The sequence below is a fragment of the Panthera uncia genome, chromosome D1 (genome assembly GCF_023721935.1).
Source record: "Panthera uncia isolate 11264 chromosome D1, Puncia_PCG_1.0, whole genome shotgun sequence".
NCBI classification, from domain to species: Eukaryota; Metazoa; Chordata; class Mammalia; order Carnivora; family Felidae; genus Panthera; species Panthera uncia.
The window spans coordinates 74,601,359-74,622,139 of record NC_064808.1 but is presented as its reverse complement, the minus strand read 5'-3'; the positions used below and the strand labels follow the sequence as shown (position 1 = coordinate 74,622,139).

Here is a 20,781-nt window from a genome sequence, read left to right as displayed (position 1 = left end):
CAGCTGTGCTGGTCCTGACACCACACATATGCCTAAAAAACCATTCTTACTCCCTCAGTGCCTGTAATCTTCTAGGTCTGGGCAGGAAAGTGTTCTAAGAGATAACACTGTTTATAAAGGATACCACTGATGCCATTTACTACACAGGACAGGCTCTGCTGTGGAGACACTTGGTTTGATTCCTGGCTTTGCTGTGTGTTATTTGCGTAACCTTGAAGTCTCAGTCTCCGCACTTCTATTTTCTCATCTGTAAAACTGGGGACGGGGAGGGCGCTGCGTAGGAAAGATATCAACTTCATGGAGGTGTGGTGACGATTCTTAGTTGTCGTGAGGATTATCCATACAAAGAACTTCCCATCATGCCAAGCACACACGCCCTCAATAAAGGGCTATGCTATCGTTATTATTATTATTACTATTATTATTATTACCGCCACCACCGCTACCACAGCCAGCGCTAATTCTGTTACTGCGTCTCCAATCGGGATGGCTTAGAGAAAGTGCCCTGCTGCTTCCCACTTCTTAGGGAGGGGCCCGAGCAGTGGGAGAATCTGGCAGAACAGGTTCTTTCAAAAGCAGTGGAAAATAGATCAAAGGCAATAACCCAAACCTGGAAAAAGAGTGTACTCCTTTGTTTGTTCTTTCCTCGTTATGAAAAAACTTTCAAAATGTAACTTAGGCTGAAATAAACATTGTGGCCCCTCCTGAAATAACATGGCTGAGCCTCTCTGGTCTGTGTTCTTCCTGACCCCACCGCCCCCTCCAAGCACTGATGGGGGCCCCTCTTGAGTGTCTGCTGAATGCGGTGAGGGCTGACAGTGTCCTTCCAGGTTGCCTATGTTAGTGAGTAGAGAGCTTAGCGGTCAGCAAACCATGCAGGAGACAGTAGAGGTGGCGCAGCGGGGACCTTCACACCCAGGTGCAAAGTACGCCTATGTCTTGCTGCAAATTGCTCACCGCCCAAAGTGAAATCTCGCGGGACTTGGTTACGGGACTTGGTTAGGCCCCTTGGCTGAAGATACCAGAAGCCCAACTTGTATTCGCTCGAGCAAAAAGGGGCATTTATTCTAAAGATTCCACGGTGTACCGAAGAAAACAAGGCAAGAGACAGACCTGGGATTGAAATCCAGCCCTCAAATGTTGCCAAAACGTGTGTCTCCCTTCCCTGTGTTAAGTCTTCTCCCTTTCTACAGACTCACTTCCTCTGTGGCTTTGGTTGACATGTTGCAACAACTCACAAGTTTTATAATGACCATGCAGCCATCCAAAGAAAGCCTGGTCTCACTTTTCTCCAATTCCAGTATTCCCATGGAAGGAACTTATTGGCCCAGTTTAGGCCAGGTTCCTTTCTCTGATTACCAATTAGCAACGGGAAAAGGTAAAAACTGGCTATAACAGCATGGAGCATCCACGCTAAGTATATTGCACTTGTGAGTGAGCAAAACCACAGATAAGGGATTATTGAAATAGGAATTGATGAACTAAATAACAAGAAACATACTGTTCACATTTGGCCCTGTAACTGCATCCTGGCCATTCCCATATTCCTCATCATTTTACCAGAGATACAGGATGTCTCTGTGTTCACTGCCCTTGGCCTTTTCGTGCTGGGCAGACCCTAGCCCTAAACAAGCTGATTGCAGCATAATATGTAGAAACGCCACAGGCTTTAGAATTACACAGACTCTGAGTTAAAAGTCTACCACTTACTAGCTGTGTGACACTGGGCAAGTTATTTAGCCTCTCTGAGCCTTGGTTTTCTTCTCTATAAAATAATAGCTATAAATTAATACAGATCTAATGTTTTTTTGTAAAGACTAAGAAAAATAACCATATTTAAAGCAGTTGGCATATAATAGATGCTCAGTTAGGTTAATTTCGTTCTCTAATTAGGTTACCTAGAAATCTTCAGGAGGGTGAGGGAGTGGTAGTGAGATGGAAGGGAAAGAAAAGTGATAGAATTTTGTATCCGGGAAGTATCCTGCCTCAGGTTTTTTTATAATTATTCTGAACAAACATTAAATAATTTAAGTGGGTCCATGGCACTCGGAAAGCCGCACTTGGATAGATACACTTTAGAGGCAAACCAACAAGGATCTCAAGATCCATGGTGAATGTGTCGTTTCTTATTGATTTATTGGTATGATCGTATGGTCCTTAATTCCTTTCCCTATGATATCTAAAGTCCATGTAACACAATCTAATCACTGAGTCAGTGCACGAAGTACTTCAGCATTTTGTTGTTAATGTTGCTATTTAGAGAAGCTCTCCTCTTTGAGAACGTAGTAAGTCATTTTTTTGTAAACTGTAATTGATTGAGTTCTTACGACAACAACACTGTGCCAAACTTGTACATGCATTGTCTCATTTCTTCCTATGAATTAAGGGCTATCGTCCCCATTTTCCAGATAAAGAAATTGAGGCTCAGATAAGTAAAGTGGCAAGGTCGCTTAGTACTCAGCGATAGAACAGGAATTTGAGCTCTACTCAGCCAGCTCCAGGGCCTGAGCTCTGAACCAGTGGGTAGTACCAGTTCTCTGCACCTTGGTTTTGGCTTTAAGTTTTCGAGACTGGGAGCACAAGAAGTGAATCCCCAGGGAAATCTGTGCTTGGAGCGTCTCGTTTGATAAAGGATAATCTCATGGCTTCCTTGCACCCACACAGCGTTGCTGCACGGGCTTAAATGCAAAGCCGCAGAATTATAGGAAGAAAAATAGAACAGCAGGCACGCTACCTGCTTGAATACAACAACTATGCTGATTACGTACTTGGAGGATAATAGTGATGAAGGGTTTCACCGATGAATCTGTGAAAAGAAGAACCTGGAAACTGGGTCCTGGCTTTCGACTCTTTGGTGTTTCCCATCTTGGTCAAAATTGTGCTCGCTCCCAGTTCTCCGCAGCGGAGTGGGGTTGTGTGTGCATGCGCGTGGAGTATTTGGGCCTGCTCCAGAGAACTCCATTTGGTGATGGGTTGTGGGTATTATCAATAACTCCTGACAATATGTGAAGTATTTTTCATCCACTGACCTGTGTACCAATCGCGGGAGCCGATGGGATCTCGAACCACTAACTGACCTGCTCCTCCAGAAACAGCTTTAATCTGTTTGGTCTGCACCAGTGTGAGTTTCATTATATTCCAGACTGTGCTCCATTTGTATCTTTTTCCTTTTGATTTCATCCTGTGTATAAATGGGGGGGGGAGCCCACTTAAATATTATGTCTCTTTTGACTAAAAAGCATTTCTGGATTAATAGCTCACATTTTTCTTTTTTATTCCCCCTCTGTTTTCCAGCTCCAGGGTTCCTTGAAAAGAAAACAAGTAGTTAACCTGTCTCCTGCCAACAGCAAGAGGCCCAATGGCTTTGTCGACAACTCATTCCTTGATATCAAAAGAATCCGTGTCGGGGAGAACCTCTCTGCAGGACAAGGGGGCCTCCAAGTAAATAATGGACAAAATCAGATGATGTCAGGGACCTTGCCCATGAGCCAGGCACCCCTGCGGAAGACGAACACTCTGCCACCACATACACATTCTCCTGGGAACGGCATCTTCAACATGGGCTTGAAGGAAGTGAAGAAGGAACCAGGAGAGACTGTATCATGTAGTAAGCACATGGATGGCCAGATGACCCAGGAGAATATTTTTTCCAATAGGTACGGAGATGACCCTGTAGAGCAGTTGATGGATCCAGAGCTGCAGGAACTGTTCAATGAACTGACCAACATATCTGTGCCTCCCATGAGTGATCTTGAGCTGGAGAACATGATCAATGCCACCATCAAGCAGGATGACCCATTTAACATTGACTTGGGTCAGCAAAGCCAGAGGAGCACTCCCAGGCCCTCCTTGCCCATGGAGAAGACAGTGATCAAAAGTGAATACTCCCCCGGCCTGACCCAGGGTCCTTCGGGCTCTCCTCAGTTGAGACCCCCATCAGCCGGCCCTGCATTCTCCATGGCCACCTCTGCCCTCTCCACTTCATCCCCAGTCCCTTCTGTCCCGCAGAGCCAGGCTCAGCCGCAGACAGCCTCAGGAGCAAGCCGGGCCCTGCCGAGCTGGCAGGAGGTGTCCCATGCCCAGCAGCTCAAACAGATCGCTGCCAACCGTCAGCAGCACGCCCGGATGCAGCAGCACCAGCCTCCCAGCTGGTCAGCCTTGCCCTCTTCCGCCGGGCCATCGCCGGGTCCATTTGGGCAGGAGAAGATCCCCAGCCCTTCTTTTGGTCAGCAGCCATTCAGCCCGCAGAGCTCCCCCATGCCTGGGGTGGCCGGCGGCAGCAGCCAGTCGAAGGTGCTGGCTAACTACATGTACAAGGCCAGCCCGTCGGCCCAGGGCGGGCACCTGGATGTGCTCATGCAGCAAAAGCCTCAGGATCTCAGTCGAAGTTTTATTAACAACCCGCACACGGCCATGGAGCCCCGTCATGGCAACACTAAGCCTTTGTTCCATTTTAACTCAGATCAAGCAAACCAGCAGATGCCTTCTGTTTTGCCTTCCCAGAGTAAGCCTTCTCTCCTACACTACACCCAGCAGCAGCCGCAGCAGCCGCCACAGCAGCAGCAGCCACAGCAACAGCAGCCACAGCAACAGCCGCCACAGAGCTCGATTTCAGCTCAGCCGCAGCCGCAGCCGCAGCAGCAGCCACAGCCGCAGCCGCAGCCACAGCCGCAGCCGCCGCCATCCCAGCCTGCCCAGCCTCTGTCAAGCCAGCCTTTGCTAAGGTCACCCTTGCCTCTTCAGCAAAAGATCCTGCTTCAGAAAATGCAGAACCAGCCCATCACAGGACTGGGGTATCAAGTCTCCCAACAGCACAGACAGGTAAGGCCGTAAGTTTGCTACTCCAAACACGGAGGACCCAGAGGCCATTCAGCTTGGTCATTACGCTTTGGTTGCCGCTACATTTGTGTGGGGACAGAGTCAAGACCACAAAGACGGGAGTGGTCTTGTTGGATTCCCAGGAAGGCCTCGTGAAGCCTGGCTCGCTTGGGGCATCTGGAGGCAAGAGTTAGTATTTCCTTGTAGAACAGTCACTGCCATTGCGATCTGCAGTGACCAAAGTCTCTTGCTGATTAAGAATGTTGCATTATAATTCATGCCTTTAGTGACGTGTCCAGTTGCCCATAAGTTTCTGATACACCCAAGTGTTTATTCATCCAGTCGGTGAATCGGTCACGAAGTGGACGTGAACATCGTCCTGAGTACCTGCCATGTGCAGGCTGTTGTGGTTATGCGGGTATTAAAATATTGAATATTGAAATAAGCCCAGACACGGCATTAAGAATATGTGATGGCCAGTATACACCACACCAACTGATGAAACGTATAAATGCCCAACCCATCATAATAGCTGTGACTCCATGCTGGTGCATTAAATAAGGCATGGGCCCTGTCTGCAAGCACATTCTGTGGAGGGAAACAGGCCTTAAAACTACCATTTTAATACTATGGAAAGGGTAATAACATGATAGCCCAGTGGTTGGGTGTCTTACCCTGCAAGGGGAAGTGTTTTGGAGAAAGTAATGCCTGCGTTACATGTAAAGGATGAAATCGTCATCACTACACAAACGAAAAAAATATCTGTGGTTACCTTATATCCTGTGATTAACATAAAGCAGAAGTTTTATTCTGCCCCAGACATGAATAGGAGGAGGAGGTAGCTCTGTGCCTCCAGAGCACATATTGGTGAGTAAGCTCAGATCCCCAGGGAACTTGAGAGAGGAAACTCTTCCTGGAAGGAAGGAAGTCTGAATGTTGCTTTGTGCGTGTAATTTGACAGTTCTGCACTGGTTTCCCAGCACAAAGACAACACGCTCCATGTCAAATCAGTATGTCAGGATAGTATGACAGCACTGAGCCTAATTCCAGTCACATTCCTAGAGTAGTTTTCATGGCGACTGCCCAGAAAAGAATACCACAAGGCACCACAGACTGTAGCCAAGCTCACCTTTGCCCTAGATGTGTGCCAGGAGAACCCTGGGTTCAACTGGGATTCAAGAGCTCTGCACCAAGTAAAGCTTGGCCCTCTTAGCCACTTAAGAGGTGTATGTGGGGTGCAGCAGGCGGGGGGGGGGGGGTTAATTGCAGTTGACGAGGAAGGGACCTGAGGAGACTCATGAGTATATTTTCAGAGTTTCTTCTTAACGCAGGTAATTTGGGGATCATTTATAAACAAACGGTATTGTGGAACTACTTCCTAACAGCATGGATAGCCTTTGTAGTTTAGACGAATCTGGGTTCAGATTCTTAGTCTGACATTCCCTAACTGTGTGACCTCAAGCAAGTCACTGGACCTCACTAAGCCTGAATTGTCTCACCTGTAAACGAGGCTGATTAACAATATATCCTAAGATTTTTTTAGAATAAAATGAGATAATTTTGGCAATCGTGATAATCGTGGAAAGGACCACATATGACATCAATATTTTTTGACAAGTATTACTCTTATGTAGGAGATGTACTGGAGTAAGTCTCAAATTCTAACATAAACAGTTTTAGAGGAATAAAAGAAACCTATTCTTGATTCTTCACTTGATCTTAGCCAAAAGGCCGAGAAGCAATATCCTTGATTCTTTTATTGTCCAGCAGTATGGGGAGTGGGGAGCGATTTACCCTCCCTAGGCCCAGACTTCAGATCATAAAAATGGAAATAATAAGGAAGGAGCTAAATAATAATTTATAGTTAATAAAGGTAGTATCTGTTATGTACCCTGTATGGCATGGCATGTGTCTCTTTTACTTACAGTATCTCATTTCACCTATATGAAGGAAATACCGTTATTTGCATCTTACAGGTGAGGCAACTGAGGCACAGAGGGGTTAAGTAACTTTTCCAAAGTCACACACTCTGCTACTCTAAAGTAGCAGAGCCAGGAATCCGATGATCTACTTTGAAGGCTGTACTTTCAGCCACTAGGCTCTACAGCTCACAGGTAGGATTTGTTGGGAAATGAATGACCATTTGAGGGTCACGGTGAAATTCTGAGAAATAATATTTCTTATAATATTGAACCATTTTTACATAATCTGCGGAGTAGATTAAGTCCTTTGGGGAGAAAGAAACTCTTCATCTCCAACCTTCAAAGCTGTTAAAGAAAAGAATAAAAAAAAAAAAATGTCTGCATGACTGTTGACCCTCCTGAGGGTGAACATTATGGAGCTAACCAAAAAAGGAAATTTACAAGAAGAAACATACCTCTTTGGTGTCCCATCAGCCCTTCTTTTGGGAGCCTTCCTGCTACCTCCAATATCCTTGGTCCTGCTCCTGGCTCCATTGCTCATATCAACTGTCTACCACATTCATGACCTCTTGGTCCTCACCCAAGCTTCCAGGACCCAAGCACACCAGTGGGTTCTAATGGCCAAATCAGCAAACATCTTTCAATGCCTTAGATAATAATTAACTTTTTCCAGTGAATGTGCCTCATATGATGCCACATATGGTAAAAATGGAAGCACCATTTCAAGCTAAAGACCCTTCTATACAGGCTGGCCATGGCTACCTATTTACAGCTTTATCCTAACTTTGTAGATTGAATCAAATTGTCTCTTCCTGGTCAACAGTTCTAAGAGGGAGGATTCAGAAATCCTGTGCCTGAGTCGTAAGCAAGTGTACCAGAGCTCCCTAGTCAAATACGTGTTGCCCTTTTAAAAGCATTCACCTTTGGGAGGCTGGACTTATGCTAATAAGGGTGCTATCGTTTAATACAGTTACGGGTTTTTTCCCTCTGGTGATTGTCTTCAGAGCTTTTAGCACATTGAGTGGATTATTACCAGTGCAATAATATTCATCCTTGCCAGGGTGATCTTTGAAAACAGTCGAGATGGGTAAAGCTGCTTTGGGTCAAAACCAAGAAATAACTAATAGGATAGGACTGGATTTAAAGTTCGGTTTGCGAACTTTTTCTGAAGACAAAAATGAAAAATGAGTTCTTCCCAAGATGATAGTTTTGAGAAGCAACTTTCATTTGGATGAGCATATTTTGAAGGTTTTTCTAATTCTTATTGTCTCATCTAGTATATTGCCAATTATTCTCAGCTCAGGCAGCATAGTTTTAACCCCACCGTTTATAGCAGACAGTACAAATATGTGTTCTCATTTCAGATTAGCAAACTCTCTGTAACTCAGGACCTAAGTTATAGGAGGGGAGAGATTGGGAATTAAGCAATTCTCAAGTTTATCAACGAGAGCATCTTAAATGAAAGCACTGGTCATGAATTTTTTCTGCTTGTCATACTCACTTTATGTCAAACATAGGAAGATTTACTATGGGATTTGCTAATTGGAGCCCTTTAGCCTTGGAAATGGTGGAAATCTGAGCTTTGTGCTGCAGGATGGTGGATTGAATTTGTCGAACAGTTGCTTGTAATTTACCCGGTGGAGTGTGCAAAGATGGCCTTCTCTTCACACTTTGGAGCTCTGCACCCAGACAGATCTACATGTTCGGGCAAGGAACAAATTGGGGGGAGGCTGTGCCCCTCTCTCTTTACTGGATACCCATCGCTGTTCTCCTAGATGTGAATGGTGTCTAGGACATGGATGTGACATAATTGAATTGTTGGAGACCTCTTTATTGTGCCATGCCTGGGGTGGTTTCAAGTAATCCCTTCTCTGGAGCCTGAGAGAACAAATGGTGTTTGGTATTTCACAAAATGTCTTCAGTGACTCTGCCCTGCTGATGTTTGGGGCTTGGCAAATGGAAACACCCCCTGGCTATAATTTCCTTCCTTTTCTGATTTGAAGGTTATGGGAGAGGGCAGGAGAAGGATATAATGCATGCAGTTCTGATTTATCTTCAAGTCACTGAATACTTGTTTAAGGTGTGAAAGAGTTATTGGTTCACTAAGGCTCATGAGAGTTTAATCCAAAAGCTCTAACCTTTTGAACCAAAAAGTGATCTTTTTCAGAGCTGTATAATCAGACACTTAAAAGTGTAATTTTTTTCTAACATTAGATCCATGAAACTCGAGTGAGTTCTATATTTGGTCTAGAATTATCCCATCTCTAAAAATTCTGAGAGGGAATGCAGCCAGTGAATGGATGGTTTGTTATGACCGAAACATAAATTTGTACATTTCCTCCTTAGTTTAAAGCCAAGCTCCTCAATCATATATTAAGAATGTCACCCCACTCTCTCTACCTAGCCAAGTTTATCCTTCACTACTCTACATGTCAACCCTTGGCATAAATCAGACAAGTCTAATGTTCTGTCTTCTTCTTAAGGTAATTTTGTATATATCTGATCTTAAAGATGAGCACCCAGTTGAAGGTGAAGGAATCACTGTACCTCTCGTCTACTGACAAATCCTTGTAATTGCCCAGTGAGAGTGCCAGAGAAGAGACAGAACCTTGAATCAGCTGGGAATGCCTTTTCTAATGGGAAAATAATTATGAATTCGATGTTGTGCAACAGTATAACTTCCAAACCACCTCTTTGCTGGGGGCTACAGGTTGGGGAAAGGATCAGCTAGGTAGGCTAGTGCCAGGGTTTGGGTTTAGGGGCTAGAACCAGGTTAAAAGAAGTCAGGAGTGTGAAGGGTCAAATATAAGCCCACCCCAATGTCCTAAAGAGCTGGGACCCAAAATCAGTCCATATACTCAGAATCCAGGAGTGAGGCCACAAGGTGGAATCAAATCTGTGGTCATGGGTCAAGTACAGACGACATGAAATCTAGAGTGAAGTTGGGATAGAGCCCCAAGAGATGCGAGGTGATTGTTGCAAATGACCCTTGACAATTTGGTGATTTGCATCGTGACTCACTTTGGCTGGGCTGTGCTGGCAAGAGGGACGAGGGCTGGCACAGGCGTTCCGAGGATCGTCCATGGCAGACCAAACACTATGTTTGCATTTTCATCTTGTCTTTGATAGTTTATCATCGAATCTTGCGAGTTGAAAAGAAAAATAAAACTTTGTTTTTAATATTCCCCAAAACTAGCGCAAAAGCTAGGATGCCGACTGAATTCCCAGACACGTGTGCTCCTGTGATTTGTACGGAAGAATCTTGATTGGCAAGATTCGCAGGAGGGATTTTGCATGTGTTTCGTCAGTTTCTGTTAGCTGGTTTGTTGTCTCCGACATTAGTACCAATTCTGTGCCGCATACAAATAACCCAAGTGATAGATGTTCTCAGCCTCTTTTTTTTACAGGCGAGAGCACGGAGGCTCAATGAGGTTTAAATAACTTAGGACTACAGTTTGTAACTGGTCTGATTCTAAGCCCAGCATTAATAACTACTGTGCTGCGTACGTTAAGGAACTAGGTAGGCTCACAGGGCCTTTTTCTCATGATGTCTGTTTGAAATTTCATGACTGTCTACATACCCCATTCATTTCCACCTCAGGGAAAATGTAAGGCAATTCTGATGCAGGGAAGGATCTCCAAACAAATTCACTCATCTGAATCCTCAGCTCTCTATGTTTCCTGGTCTGCCCTACCAAGAGCCATAAACTAAAGATCTCCAGCTAAATTGAGTACTACCCCATTCTGAACTCGACCAATAGTTTTTCTTCATTCATTCAAAAAATATGTGTTGAGTGCTTGCTCTAGGCCAGGCACAGTTCTGGACACTGATGCCACTACTCAGAGCAAAGAAGAAGGCATGATATGGTAAGGGGAAAAAAATAAAATTAAAAAGAAAAGTTTTTAAAAAATTGAATGATCAGAGAGTGTTTTCAAACTGAGCTGTTTTCATCATAGTCTTGCATCTGGGCTAGGTTGATTTGCTGCCGGGCTTCGTGGTGTCTCTGATCCCAGATAAAAATGGAAAATACCCAGGGGAGTGGTATGTGACTCAGTTTTTAAAGGAAAAAGTTGAAGAGTTTGGTTAGCTTTTTTCAATGATAAAGAAAATTCACTCACTTTCTCGTTCTTTAACACGATCCAGCAAGATTTAGGAACTGTCCGGGGTCACCGTTAGAGTTTAACAATAGGGTAAAACTGTAACTCGTGTATGCATTCATATGATTACAGTTTATTAAGCACCTACAATGTGCCAGGAATTGGAGATTAAAAGATTAAGTGATGCAAAGAGCCCTCTTTGCAAGATCAGAAAGGCATGGTCCCTCCCCTCAATGGACTTATGATTTGAAAGAGACACCTGCCGCTAATACTTACTGGATTCTTATTGGGTGCATATACTATAATCCTCTCTGTATGTTAATAACTAAGCCCAAATCACATGAACCTTTCCCCTGAGTCTACACGTTCAACTTTGAATGTGTTGTTTTAACCTTTTACAGAGTAGAGCTCTATTTGCTGGATATTCCACTTTCATTTCTATTTTATTTTGTCATCCTAGTATGTAATAGCTCAGAGCACAATAGAGTGGATTGGTAAAGCAACGATTAATTCCTGTATCCCTCAATAAGGAAATAAACACAATAACAAGAAGAGCATGTTAGCCTTGGAATCATAATGCATAGGGTTTAAATCCACACTTAGGGGAATGACTTCTATTATTCTCACTCCAAGGTCTTTGTCAGCGTGTTGCATCCATCAATAAGAGATGTGCATTTAAAGCATTAGTGTGTAATTCAGCCTGTTGAATACCAACTTTCCAACTAGGGGAAAAGGGGGTATGAGGTTAAGAAATAGATTTGATCCTAGAAATGGAAATGCAAGAGGGTTAATGGAAAATCTGACAGATATTTAACTATAATGTGCATTAACGTAGGTGACTCAAACAATCCCCTTTGCACCCATCCTAATTAGTTTTGCCTTTTCTAATCAGATGTCAGTTGTTATCAGTTTGGTGTGCATGTGTGATTGGGGGGCGGGGGATGATTTCTTTTTGTGAAATTGAAAAGAAGCAACAACCCATTTAGCCAGTGCACTAATCAGTAAATTTTCACATTAATGATTAATTAAAGTCACGCACAGAACTTGATATTCAGGAGGTGTTTTTTATAAAGAGTTCTCGGTTTGAAACAAAAGACTGCACAAATGTTTAGACTACTAGGATCAGAGAGATGTAATGTGAGTGAATCATCTTACCCTTTCACATTGTGTTCTAAGCGGGGAAGACCAAACGTACACACACAGAGCCCAGGCAGCGCTCTGGATACTAATTAGAGAACTCTGGCTGCATATTTGCATTTCATGCAATGAATCTGAACAATAAAATGGCACTTTATTCTCCAAGCAATAAACTGAGTAGAGCATAATAGAGGGAAGCCAATGACTACTTTCCTATGCATCCTGCAAAATCAAGCTTCAGGTTCCCTGAGGATGAAAGCATGGGGGTGGTTGACCTGTTTCCCTTTTTTTCTACTGCTAATTCCCTCCACCCTGAATCACTGGCATTTTCCACAGTTTGCTTTTCACAGGAGCTTAAGTTCAGCTCCACCTTTAGGAAACATGAACTTCATAAACAGGGAGCTTTTTTGGCCCTTCTCCTTGGTACTCCACAGGTCTGTGTGGGTGCACGCATGAGTGTGTGGGCCTCACGCTCTGGTCTTGGGCTCACATCTCTGCTCTGTGTCTAGGGGTCTTTGTCCCATTCCCATCCCCTTGGCTGTATCCTCTCCTCTCTTGCCCTTTCCCTACAGATCGGTTTGGAACTCGTCTCCTTCCTCTGATCTCCTTGAGACCTGTTCCATGGCAAGCTGTAAGTGGGAATTGGGGGGAGGAGAGGGCATTTAGCCACTGGAGCCAGTACTGGCCACAAGGATGAAGAGACTTTTCCTGGAAAAGGATCTGTGTTGGGGAGGGCCATGAGGCTAATGATCTGGCAGGCCCATCTCTGTGTCCCACAGGCCTCTGGCACAAAGGAATGAATTACCCATGAGCAAAACATATCCTGAACAGCCTCTAACCATTGTCCCTTCTCACTTCAAGTGCCGAAAAAACTGGCCTCTGCCACCTTCCCGTCTTGCCAACATGCAAGTGGAGTGAGCATTCTACAACAGGAATGTGATCAGGTGCCCGGGGGGCTCAGTTAAGCGTCTGACTCTTGATTTCGGCTCAGGTCATGATCTTGAGGTTTGTGAGATCAGGCCCCGCCTGGGCTCTGCACTGACAGTGCAGAGCCTGCTTGGGATTCTCTCTCACGTGCTGCCCCTCCCCACCCCCAAATAAATAAACATTTAAACAAAGAATAAAAATAAAATAGGAATGTGATCATGTTTGTCACCTGCTTGAGCCCTGTAGATGATCTTCATTTTCTCAGAATAAAATCCAAATCCTCATGTAGCTTATAAAGCCCTACATGACCCAGATCCTGCCAAGATTTACTGGTTTCCTTTTCCAGCTGTTTTATTCCTTGACTCCCACCTACCCATTCACTTGTATTTACCTGCCACACTCATACACACTCTGCACTCTGGCTCCCACCATAAAATATGTCCTCCAGTTCCTGAAAAGTACTATGCTTTCCCTCACCCTCAGGTCTCCAGATATGTTGTTCCTTCTGTTTGGAACATTCTTCTGCTCTACTCGGCCCGGCTAACCTAACCCTACACTTTCTCAGACTCAGCTAAGACATCTCCTCCAAAAGGTTTCCCTGGTCTCCCAATCTGGGTTAGCTCCCATCCTGTACTCTCTGGTAGCCGCTCTCTGGTACTTTCTCTCTTTTAGCAGGTATCAGCCCTCCTATACTTTTGTTCTTGTGTGTATTCCTCAACTAGACTGCAAGCTACTTGAGGGCAGGGATTGTGTCCATCTTGTTCACCATTGTACTCCAACCCCTATCATGGCTACTTTGTGGGAGACACCCAAAACATATTTGTTGAGCAATGAACAGATGAACTTCACCATTGACCTTCCTCGCCATCCCTTCTTCTGTTCTGGGGACTTAAGGATGCCAACACATCACCCTCTCCTCCTGAGGAGGAAGGAATGGGAGCTGCCACTTCCACCTTCCTCCATGACAAGTCTGCCCTTAAAACACCATTTGCCCATAGACCTGCACCGACAGCACTAGTTTTCAGTAATGCAAGCCAGAGAAGGCACTCTCCCAGCTCCCCATGGGTTAGACCTCTGGAAGGGGATTCTGCAGAGGCTCTCTTGTTGGAGCCTGGAATCACAGGGGTAAGAGTCAACTAAGAGAATTTTATCCACGATATTCCAAATGATTCTTTTCTGTTACAAAACATGTGTGGGACATTAACAGTTTACCAGCAGTGACCAAAACCCAATCCCTACCCATAGGTAATGGACAGAAATGAGATTCTGTAGTGTTATAAGGTTTGTGACAGAAGTTACCATGTGATATTCAGAGACAGAGGCCAAGCTCTTTTGGAAGAGGTCAAGCGGCTCAGCAGGGCTGGACTGTAGGGTATACAGTCAGGAGAAGAGAGAGATGAGACTGGTAAACAGGGGCCAGATCATCAGAAGACATACAAACCATGGTAAAGAGTTTAGAAATTCCTCTTGTATGTGTCATCTTTAAACAGAGGCATAACTTGCACCTACGGGAGGTAGTTGCGTAATTCAAACATGTTGAATGTTAAAGAATCAGATATGGAAAACTCAGTGTAGTTACAGTACAGAGGACACACTGTGGGGCCAAGGGCAAGGAGATCTTCACAATATCTATATGCCAGGGACATTTTGGATCTGGAATGTGCACGCGGTGTGGGCCCCAGCAGCTTCACCCTTTGCCAACCTCAGAATGTCTCTGCACATTCAGCTGTCCTCTCCCATTCTCTCCGTCACCCCTATATCCCTAGTATCCTTCAAAAATAACTTTCTGGGCACCCGGGCGGCTCAGTCAGCTAAGTGTCCAACTTCGGCTCAGGTCATGATCTCATGGTTTATGAGTTCGAGCCCTACATTGGTTTTTTAAAAAGTTAAAAAAGGAAATAACTTTCCATCAGTGCTCCTACCCCTCTGAATCTCATTCGCTCAATGACCAGGCTCCGAACCTCTGCAGTCAGTAGAATTCCTCTCTCTCCCTTGGGCCCACCCTCCAAGGTACCTCTACAGATGACACTGGTGACAGTGCTCGCCTCTGCCTCAACACCACCTCTGCTGCTGCCTCTGTGCTCGAGTTACTGCAAAACTTCTTCAATCTCCTTCTCTCCAACTCCCTTGTCCCTCCTAGTAACAGGCTGGACAGTGTGTCTAAGAAATTCTGCCTTGTTCCATGCTCCCCAGGACCAAGGCGAGTGGTTCCAGCCACTTCCAGCCTTCTCCCTGGAATGTGCCCTCACTCCAGATCCAGTCACTCCCCAGGCCTCTACTTCACAGGACCAGCTCTCCTTTCTGTGAATGTCTTTTGCCCAACGATGACCTTTTCCCCCTTGGCTGTGGCATCCTGCCCACCTGCTAGGACAGTTCCAAGGTGTCTCAGAATCCCAGCCTGTGCCCTCACTGCCTATGTTGCTGTAATCGCCCCTCCTCAAGCTGTGAAACAAGCAAAGTTTGTTTCTTCCTCCTCTCATGTGCACAACATGGTGCCAACACTTTCAGTACCATTCTTATATTGTATTAGCATTTTGTTTTGGTATCTGTTTGGTCCGGTGAAATGAGAATTCCTAGAGGGTTGGGACCGTGGAATTTCTTTTTTCCTCCTCTGAAGTCACAGAGTATTTTGTATCTCTCATTACATTCACTGCTTTCTACCTTGAATCGTAATTAAATTTATACGTCAACCACGACCCTAAACTGCAAGCTCCTTGAGGCCAGAGTCTGTATACAACTTATCTTTGTACTTCCAAGGGCTAACAGAGCACCTGAGAGAAAGTTCCAACATAAGGACACAGAAACAGGAAGAGAGGAGGGGAGAGCAAAAGAAGGTAGGGAAAGAAGCTATGATGTGTGTGTGTGTGTGTGTGTGTGTGTGTGTTACAGGTTGTATGGGTTTGAAATCAAAGGAAAAGAAATAGGGTCAAATAATTTCTGACATCAATCTGAATACAAAATGTACATTATTGAGAATTTATGCATCGCTTACTTCCAAAAATGTAAGCACCTTAATGATCGTATAGCCTTGGTCATATGACTTGAATTCCCTGAACTGAGCTGCTTTATCTGTACAATAATTATGACACCGCCTATTTTGCAGGATTGTTGAAAAAATTCCATGAAATAACCCATGAGACTTACAACAAATACAGGGCCTGTACCTTGTACACAATTCACAAATGTCAGCTTGCTTTCCTTTTCAAACTAAGGACCATCAGAAATGAATCCACTAAAACAGTCCAAACTAAATGTTAGTAGACACTCGGAATGGTTGAATTCCAAAACTGAGCTTTCATTTAACTTTAAGTTTCCAGGCAACTAAGGCAAAAAGAAATTATGTGGGGGATTTAGGGGTCCTTTTTCTTTAGTATGAAAGAAAGCATGCCAGCTCATCAGTGGAGGCGAACTATTTCCTGGAAACAAATTCAAAGGTACATTTATCACTGGGGGAATTAGGTCACATGATGGACATCTTCCACTGAAAATTTTGCAAAGACACCGTGACACTGTTTACTTTGAAGTTTCTGTTATTAAGCTGCATTATAAAACTTGAGTCCAAAATACCGGATTTTAATTCAGTGAATACTTTTCCCTGGGAAGCTGAGATAATGGGGTACAGATGTAATGTTTTCTGAAGCTCTGTATCAATGGTTTTTGCACTTTGTTTTAGCAAGAATAGTTCTCTCTTCCCCTCCCCCTTTCAAGGTTTCCCAGAGACCTCCCTAAAACTTAGGGCCCTTCAGGACAGTCTTCAAACCAGGGTTCTGGCTTATCCCAAGACAGAGTTTAGAGACTGTATAGGAATGCATAATTAAAATTCCCATTAGACTGCCTCACTCAAATCTCAATGTTTCGAATGAGGCTCTGGCAAACCTGTGCATTGTGTAAAGTGGATGAGACCCGTGGAATGTCTACCTCAGAATCAGATTTCAAGGAGAGCTTTTCAAAAATCCTTTTAAGCCATGATCTTATCCCTGCATATGGAACAAAACTACAAACTGCAGATGGGCCCCCCACCCCTGTTCACCAAACCAAGCTTATTAAAAATCACCATGAAAACATTCAGCAATTGGCATAGTTATTTATCAATCAACCAATATTTGAGCACTTCCCATACAGAGAAAACCACGACAGTCGCTATAAGAAATGTAATGGGGACACCTGGGTGGCTCAGTCAGTTAAGTATCCGACTCTTGATTTCAGCTCAGTTCATGATCTCACGGGTCTCAGGGGTTTGAGCCCCACATCAGGCTCTACGCTGACAGCATGGAGCCTGCTTGGAATTCTCTCTCTCTCTCTCTCTCTCTCTCTGCCCCTCCCCCACTCACGCTGTCTATGTTTCTCTCAAAATAAACAAAGGAACTTAAAAGAAACATAATGGATGGGGTACACTGTGTGGTGGGCGCAGCATGGGCATGGGAAAAAGGAGGCGAGAATTCTGGACCTAGACTTAGCAATTAGCAATTAGTCCTCATTTACTTCCTTTGTTACAATTTTATACTATAATCCTGAATTTCTTGATTCTGAAATGCAATTACTCTCCTCATCTTTAAATTGGTTATTTTTATCAAAGTAACATAGGCAGGGGCGCCTGGGTGGCGCAGTCGGTTAAGCGTCCGACTTCAGCCAGGTCACGATCTCGCGGTCCGTGAGTTCGAGCCCCGCGTCGGGCTCTGGGCTGATGGCTCGGAGCCTGGAGCCTGTTTCCGATTCTGTGTCTCCCTCTCTCTCTGCTCCTCCCCCGTTCATGCTCTGTCTCTCTCTGTCTCAAAAATAAATAAACGTTTTTATTTATTTTTTTTTTTTTAATTTTTTTTTCAACGTTTTTTATTTATTTTTGGGACAGAGAGAGACAGAGCATGAACGGGGGAGGGGCAGAGAGAGAGGGAGACACAGAATCGGAAACAGGCTCCAGGCTCCGAGCCATCAGCCCAGAGCCCGACGCGGGGCTCGAACTCACGGACCGCGAGATCGTGACCTGGCTGAAGTCGGACGCTTAACCGACTGAGCCACCCAGGCGCCCCCAGAAAGTAAGCTTTTTAAATTCAGTATTCATTAGGTATATAATTTTAATGGTCACCCCCCCCCCATTTATATATCTTACATTGAAAGTGACAAGTTGGAACAAGTTTTTTTTTAATAAACATAGGAGTTGAGGTTACATACCAGTTAATGAAAAGGGTAGGGAAACTTATGTCTATTCATAAGAAAAGATGGAGCATACAGATAGAGCAAACATGTATGTAACACATACCCCATGGCTGAAGTCGGACGCTTAACCGACTGCGCCACCCAGGCGCCCCTAAATAAACGTTTTTAAAAAAAATTAAAAAAAAAAGTAACATAGGCAATAATTTAAAAAGACACGAGGTACTAAAACACAAAAGCTATTCCTTGGCACCCCCTTCCCCTCACCCCTCACCCTTCATGGTGTTTAGAGGAAACCACTACATCCTTTCTTCCTTCTGGTATTTACCATCAGATCGCTAAATGTATGCATGCCTAATACCTCTTGGCTTGTTAATTTTAAGCAGTATCTATTACATCAGGGTTTGTAAAACTATGAAGATATAAATAATGTTTACAGCGAAGACAAGCCAGCGTATTGTAACCATAATTCCTCTGAAGGAGCTCAGTGTCTACCTTTTTCATTCATGAAGTTTCTTTGACTCTCTGGCTATGTCTTTTCATACCATCCGACGGCTCTGTAAAACATCTCTCAATTTTCCACCTGTAATTCCTGTCAGTTAATCTGTTTGCTGTTTCTTTTCGTGGATACATCTCCCCAGTAGCCCTCTATCCCCAGCAGCCATCCTGACAGATTTCTCTAGGCCTACAGGTACAGCAGTCACCATAGGGCTTCCTGCCTCCATGCTGGAAATGCCTTCATTTCTGTCCTTTACCGGATTCCCGGTTTCTGGATCCCTTGTGTTGCTCTATTTGTTTATTTAAGCTCTCATTTTGGTGGACTATGTCTGATAATAGCTTCCTGACAAAGGATATATGAAAGGTAAAATGTTGAAACCTTCCAGGAAATCATAACTCATTTGAGATGATAAGAAAAAAACTAAAAATATCAAGAAAGAACATTGTTGAACATAGATAATGTCCTCCTAAGTACATTCAGAGCTACGAGTGTGCAAAGAAGGAATGAAAAAGGAAGCTTCGTTTACGAAGCACTTATTGTGAGCTAATTGGTTTTTCCATGACATTCCTAAGAAATAGGAATAATTTTCTCCTCTTTATCTATGAAGAACTCAGGAGCAGAATGCAGTCGCACAGCTTATCAGTGGCGGAATTGGAATTCAGACCATGTCTGTCTGCTTTTAGCCATACTCCATACACTGCATCTCTCAGCCAGAAAGCATAAATGCGCAACTCTTGCCCTTAAGGAATTTGTTCAACCACGTCTTTAATCCAGTGTCAGACATTTGCTATTTTCTAGCCCAGTATGCTACCCCCTTACTGTGTGTGTATAATTTAATTCTGATTAATGCAACATCTATTTTCATAGTTCCATGTACATCAAGTTTTATTTTAATATTTTTCTGTGAAATGCTGGAACAGAGCTATTTCCAAAGAATATTTCGATTCTTTATCCCACTCTATTTATTAGGGATTAGGCAGTTACAGTCTGATCTGGTTACAACTGAAAATATGTTCGTGGTTTTTGCCCTTCTCCCTGGTGGATTTTGGTTTCTATGCCAGTCAGTTCATTTGCTGACATTTATCACATTTAGCTCCTGCCTAAGGGACATCCAGGATTATTGGTGGGGAATTGCTTCTGGCTGTGTCTTGTACCGGCAGGTTACTCCAAGCTCTCATCCCCTGAAACAAAACAGAATAGTAAATACAAGGGGTAAAAACACTGGAAAGAATTTCAAAATGAATGAAAGAAGATAAAATCCTTTTTTTTTTTATTTTAATAGATGAGTTACTGACTGATGTGCAAGCAGACAAATACTATTGATGCGTTTCATTCGTGTTGGCACAGTTGAAGCTCTCTGACAGCTTTGCTCACCCAGGGGCCCTGACACTTCAGACACAGCTCTCAGTAGGTGAGGGCGACTAAGTGCATGGTCAGCTGCCAGACCGCAGCACGAGGACTGTCCTCCCTGTCTTCTGGGGCGGTGTCTTGGCCATGGTACCAGTATCGCCACTCCCAGAAGCAGAAACACGAGCCCTTTCATACGGTTAGCGATCAGAAGCAGGTAACCGTCCTCTGAATAGTCTTTTTTTTTTTTTTTTTGCAAGAGAGAGAAAGCATGTGTGGGGCAGAGGGCAGAGGGAGAGAGAGAGAGAGAGAGAGAGATTATTCTTAAGCAGGCTCCACGCTAAGTACAGAGCCCGACATGATCCATGACCCTGGGATCATGACCTGAGCCTGTATCAAGAGTCAGTCACTCAACCAGCGGAGCCACCCAGGCACCCCTGAACAGTCTCTACTTTTGAGTATTGGGTTCTAAAAGTTGATTTTTAATTTGGGGGGGGGAAGGCTACCCCTGGTGCATTTTTTCCATAGAAACAATTTAAAGAAAGTGTATTATATCCTCAGGCTAGCCTATACAGAGTCTGTTTGACTCATGCGGACATTAAACTATTAGAGTACTGACCACAACTTCTCAAACACTGCATTTAAGAAAAAAATTGTCTGACATGCACTGATTGAGCCAGGCATAGTGGTGGAATCATGAACACAATCTATTTAGTGAAGCAGAGAATCACTGCATAGGAGAGACATGTGAGGCCCGCATGTGCACAGAGCCCTTCACTATGTCAACAACAGAGAGGGGACTTCCACCTCAGCCTGGCTTCAGATTCTGAATGGGAAGGCTAGGCACCACTTTGGCTAGACTTTCATGGCCCAGACCAAGGG

The 20,781-nt window shown here is 44.2% G+C and overlaps 1 protein-coding gene across 1 annotated transcript in view; it reads left to right on the top strand.

The window, feature by feature from the left end:
* MAML2 (mastermind like transcriptional coactivator 2) overlaps positions 1 to 20,781 on the top strand; it is a 348,179-nt gene that overhangs the window by 230,957 nt on the left and 96,441 nt on the right. Inside the window, exon 2 of the mRNA XM_049620265.1 lies at positions 3,295 to 4,821. Coding sequence (XP_049476222.1) covers positions 3,295 to 4,821 — 1,527 coding nt within the window. The remainder of the gene's footprint in view (positions 1 to 3,294; positions 4,822 to 20,781) is intronic.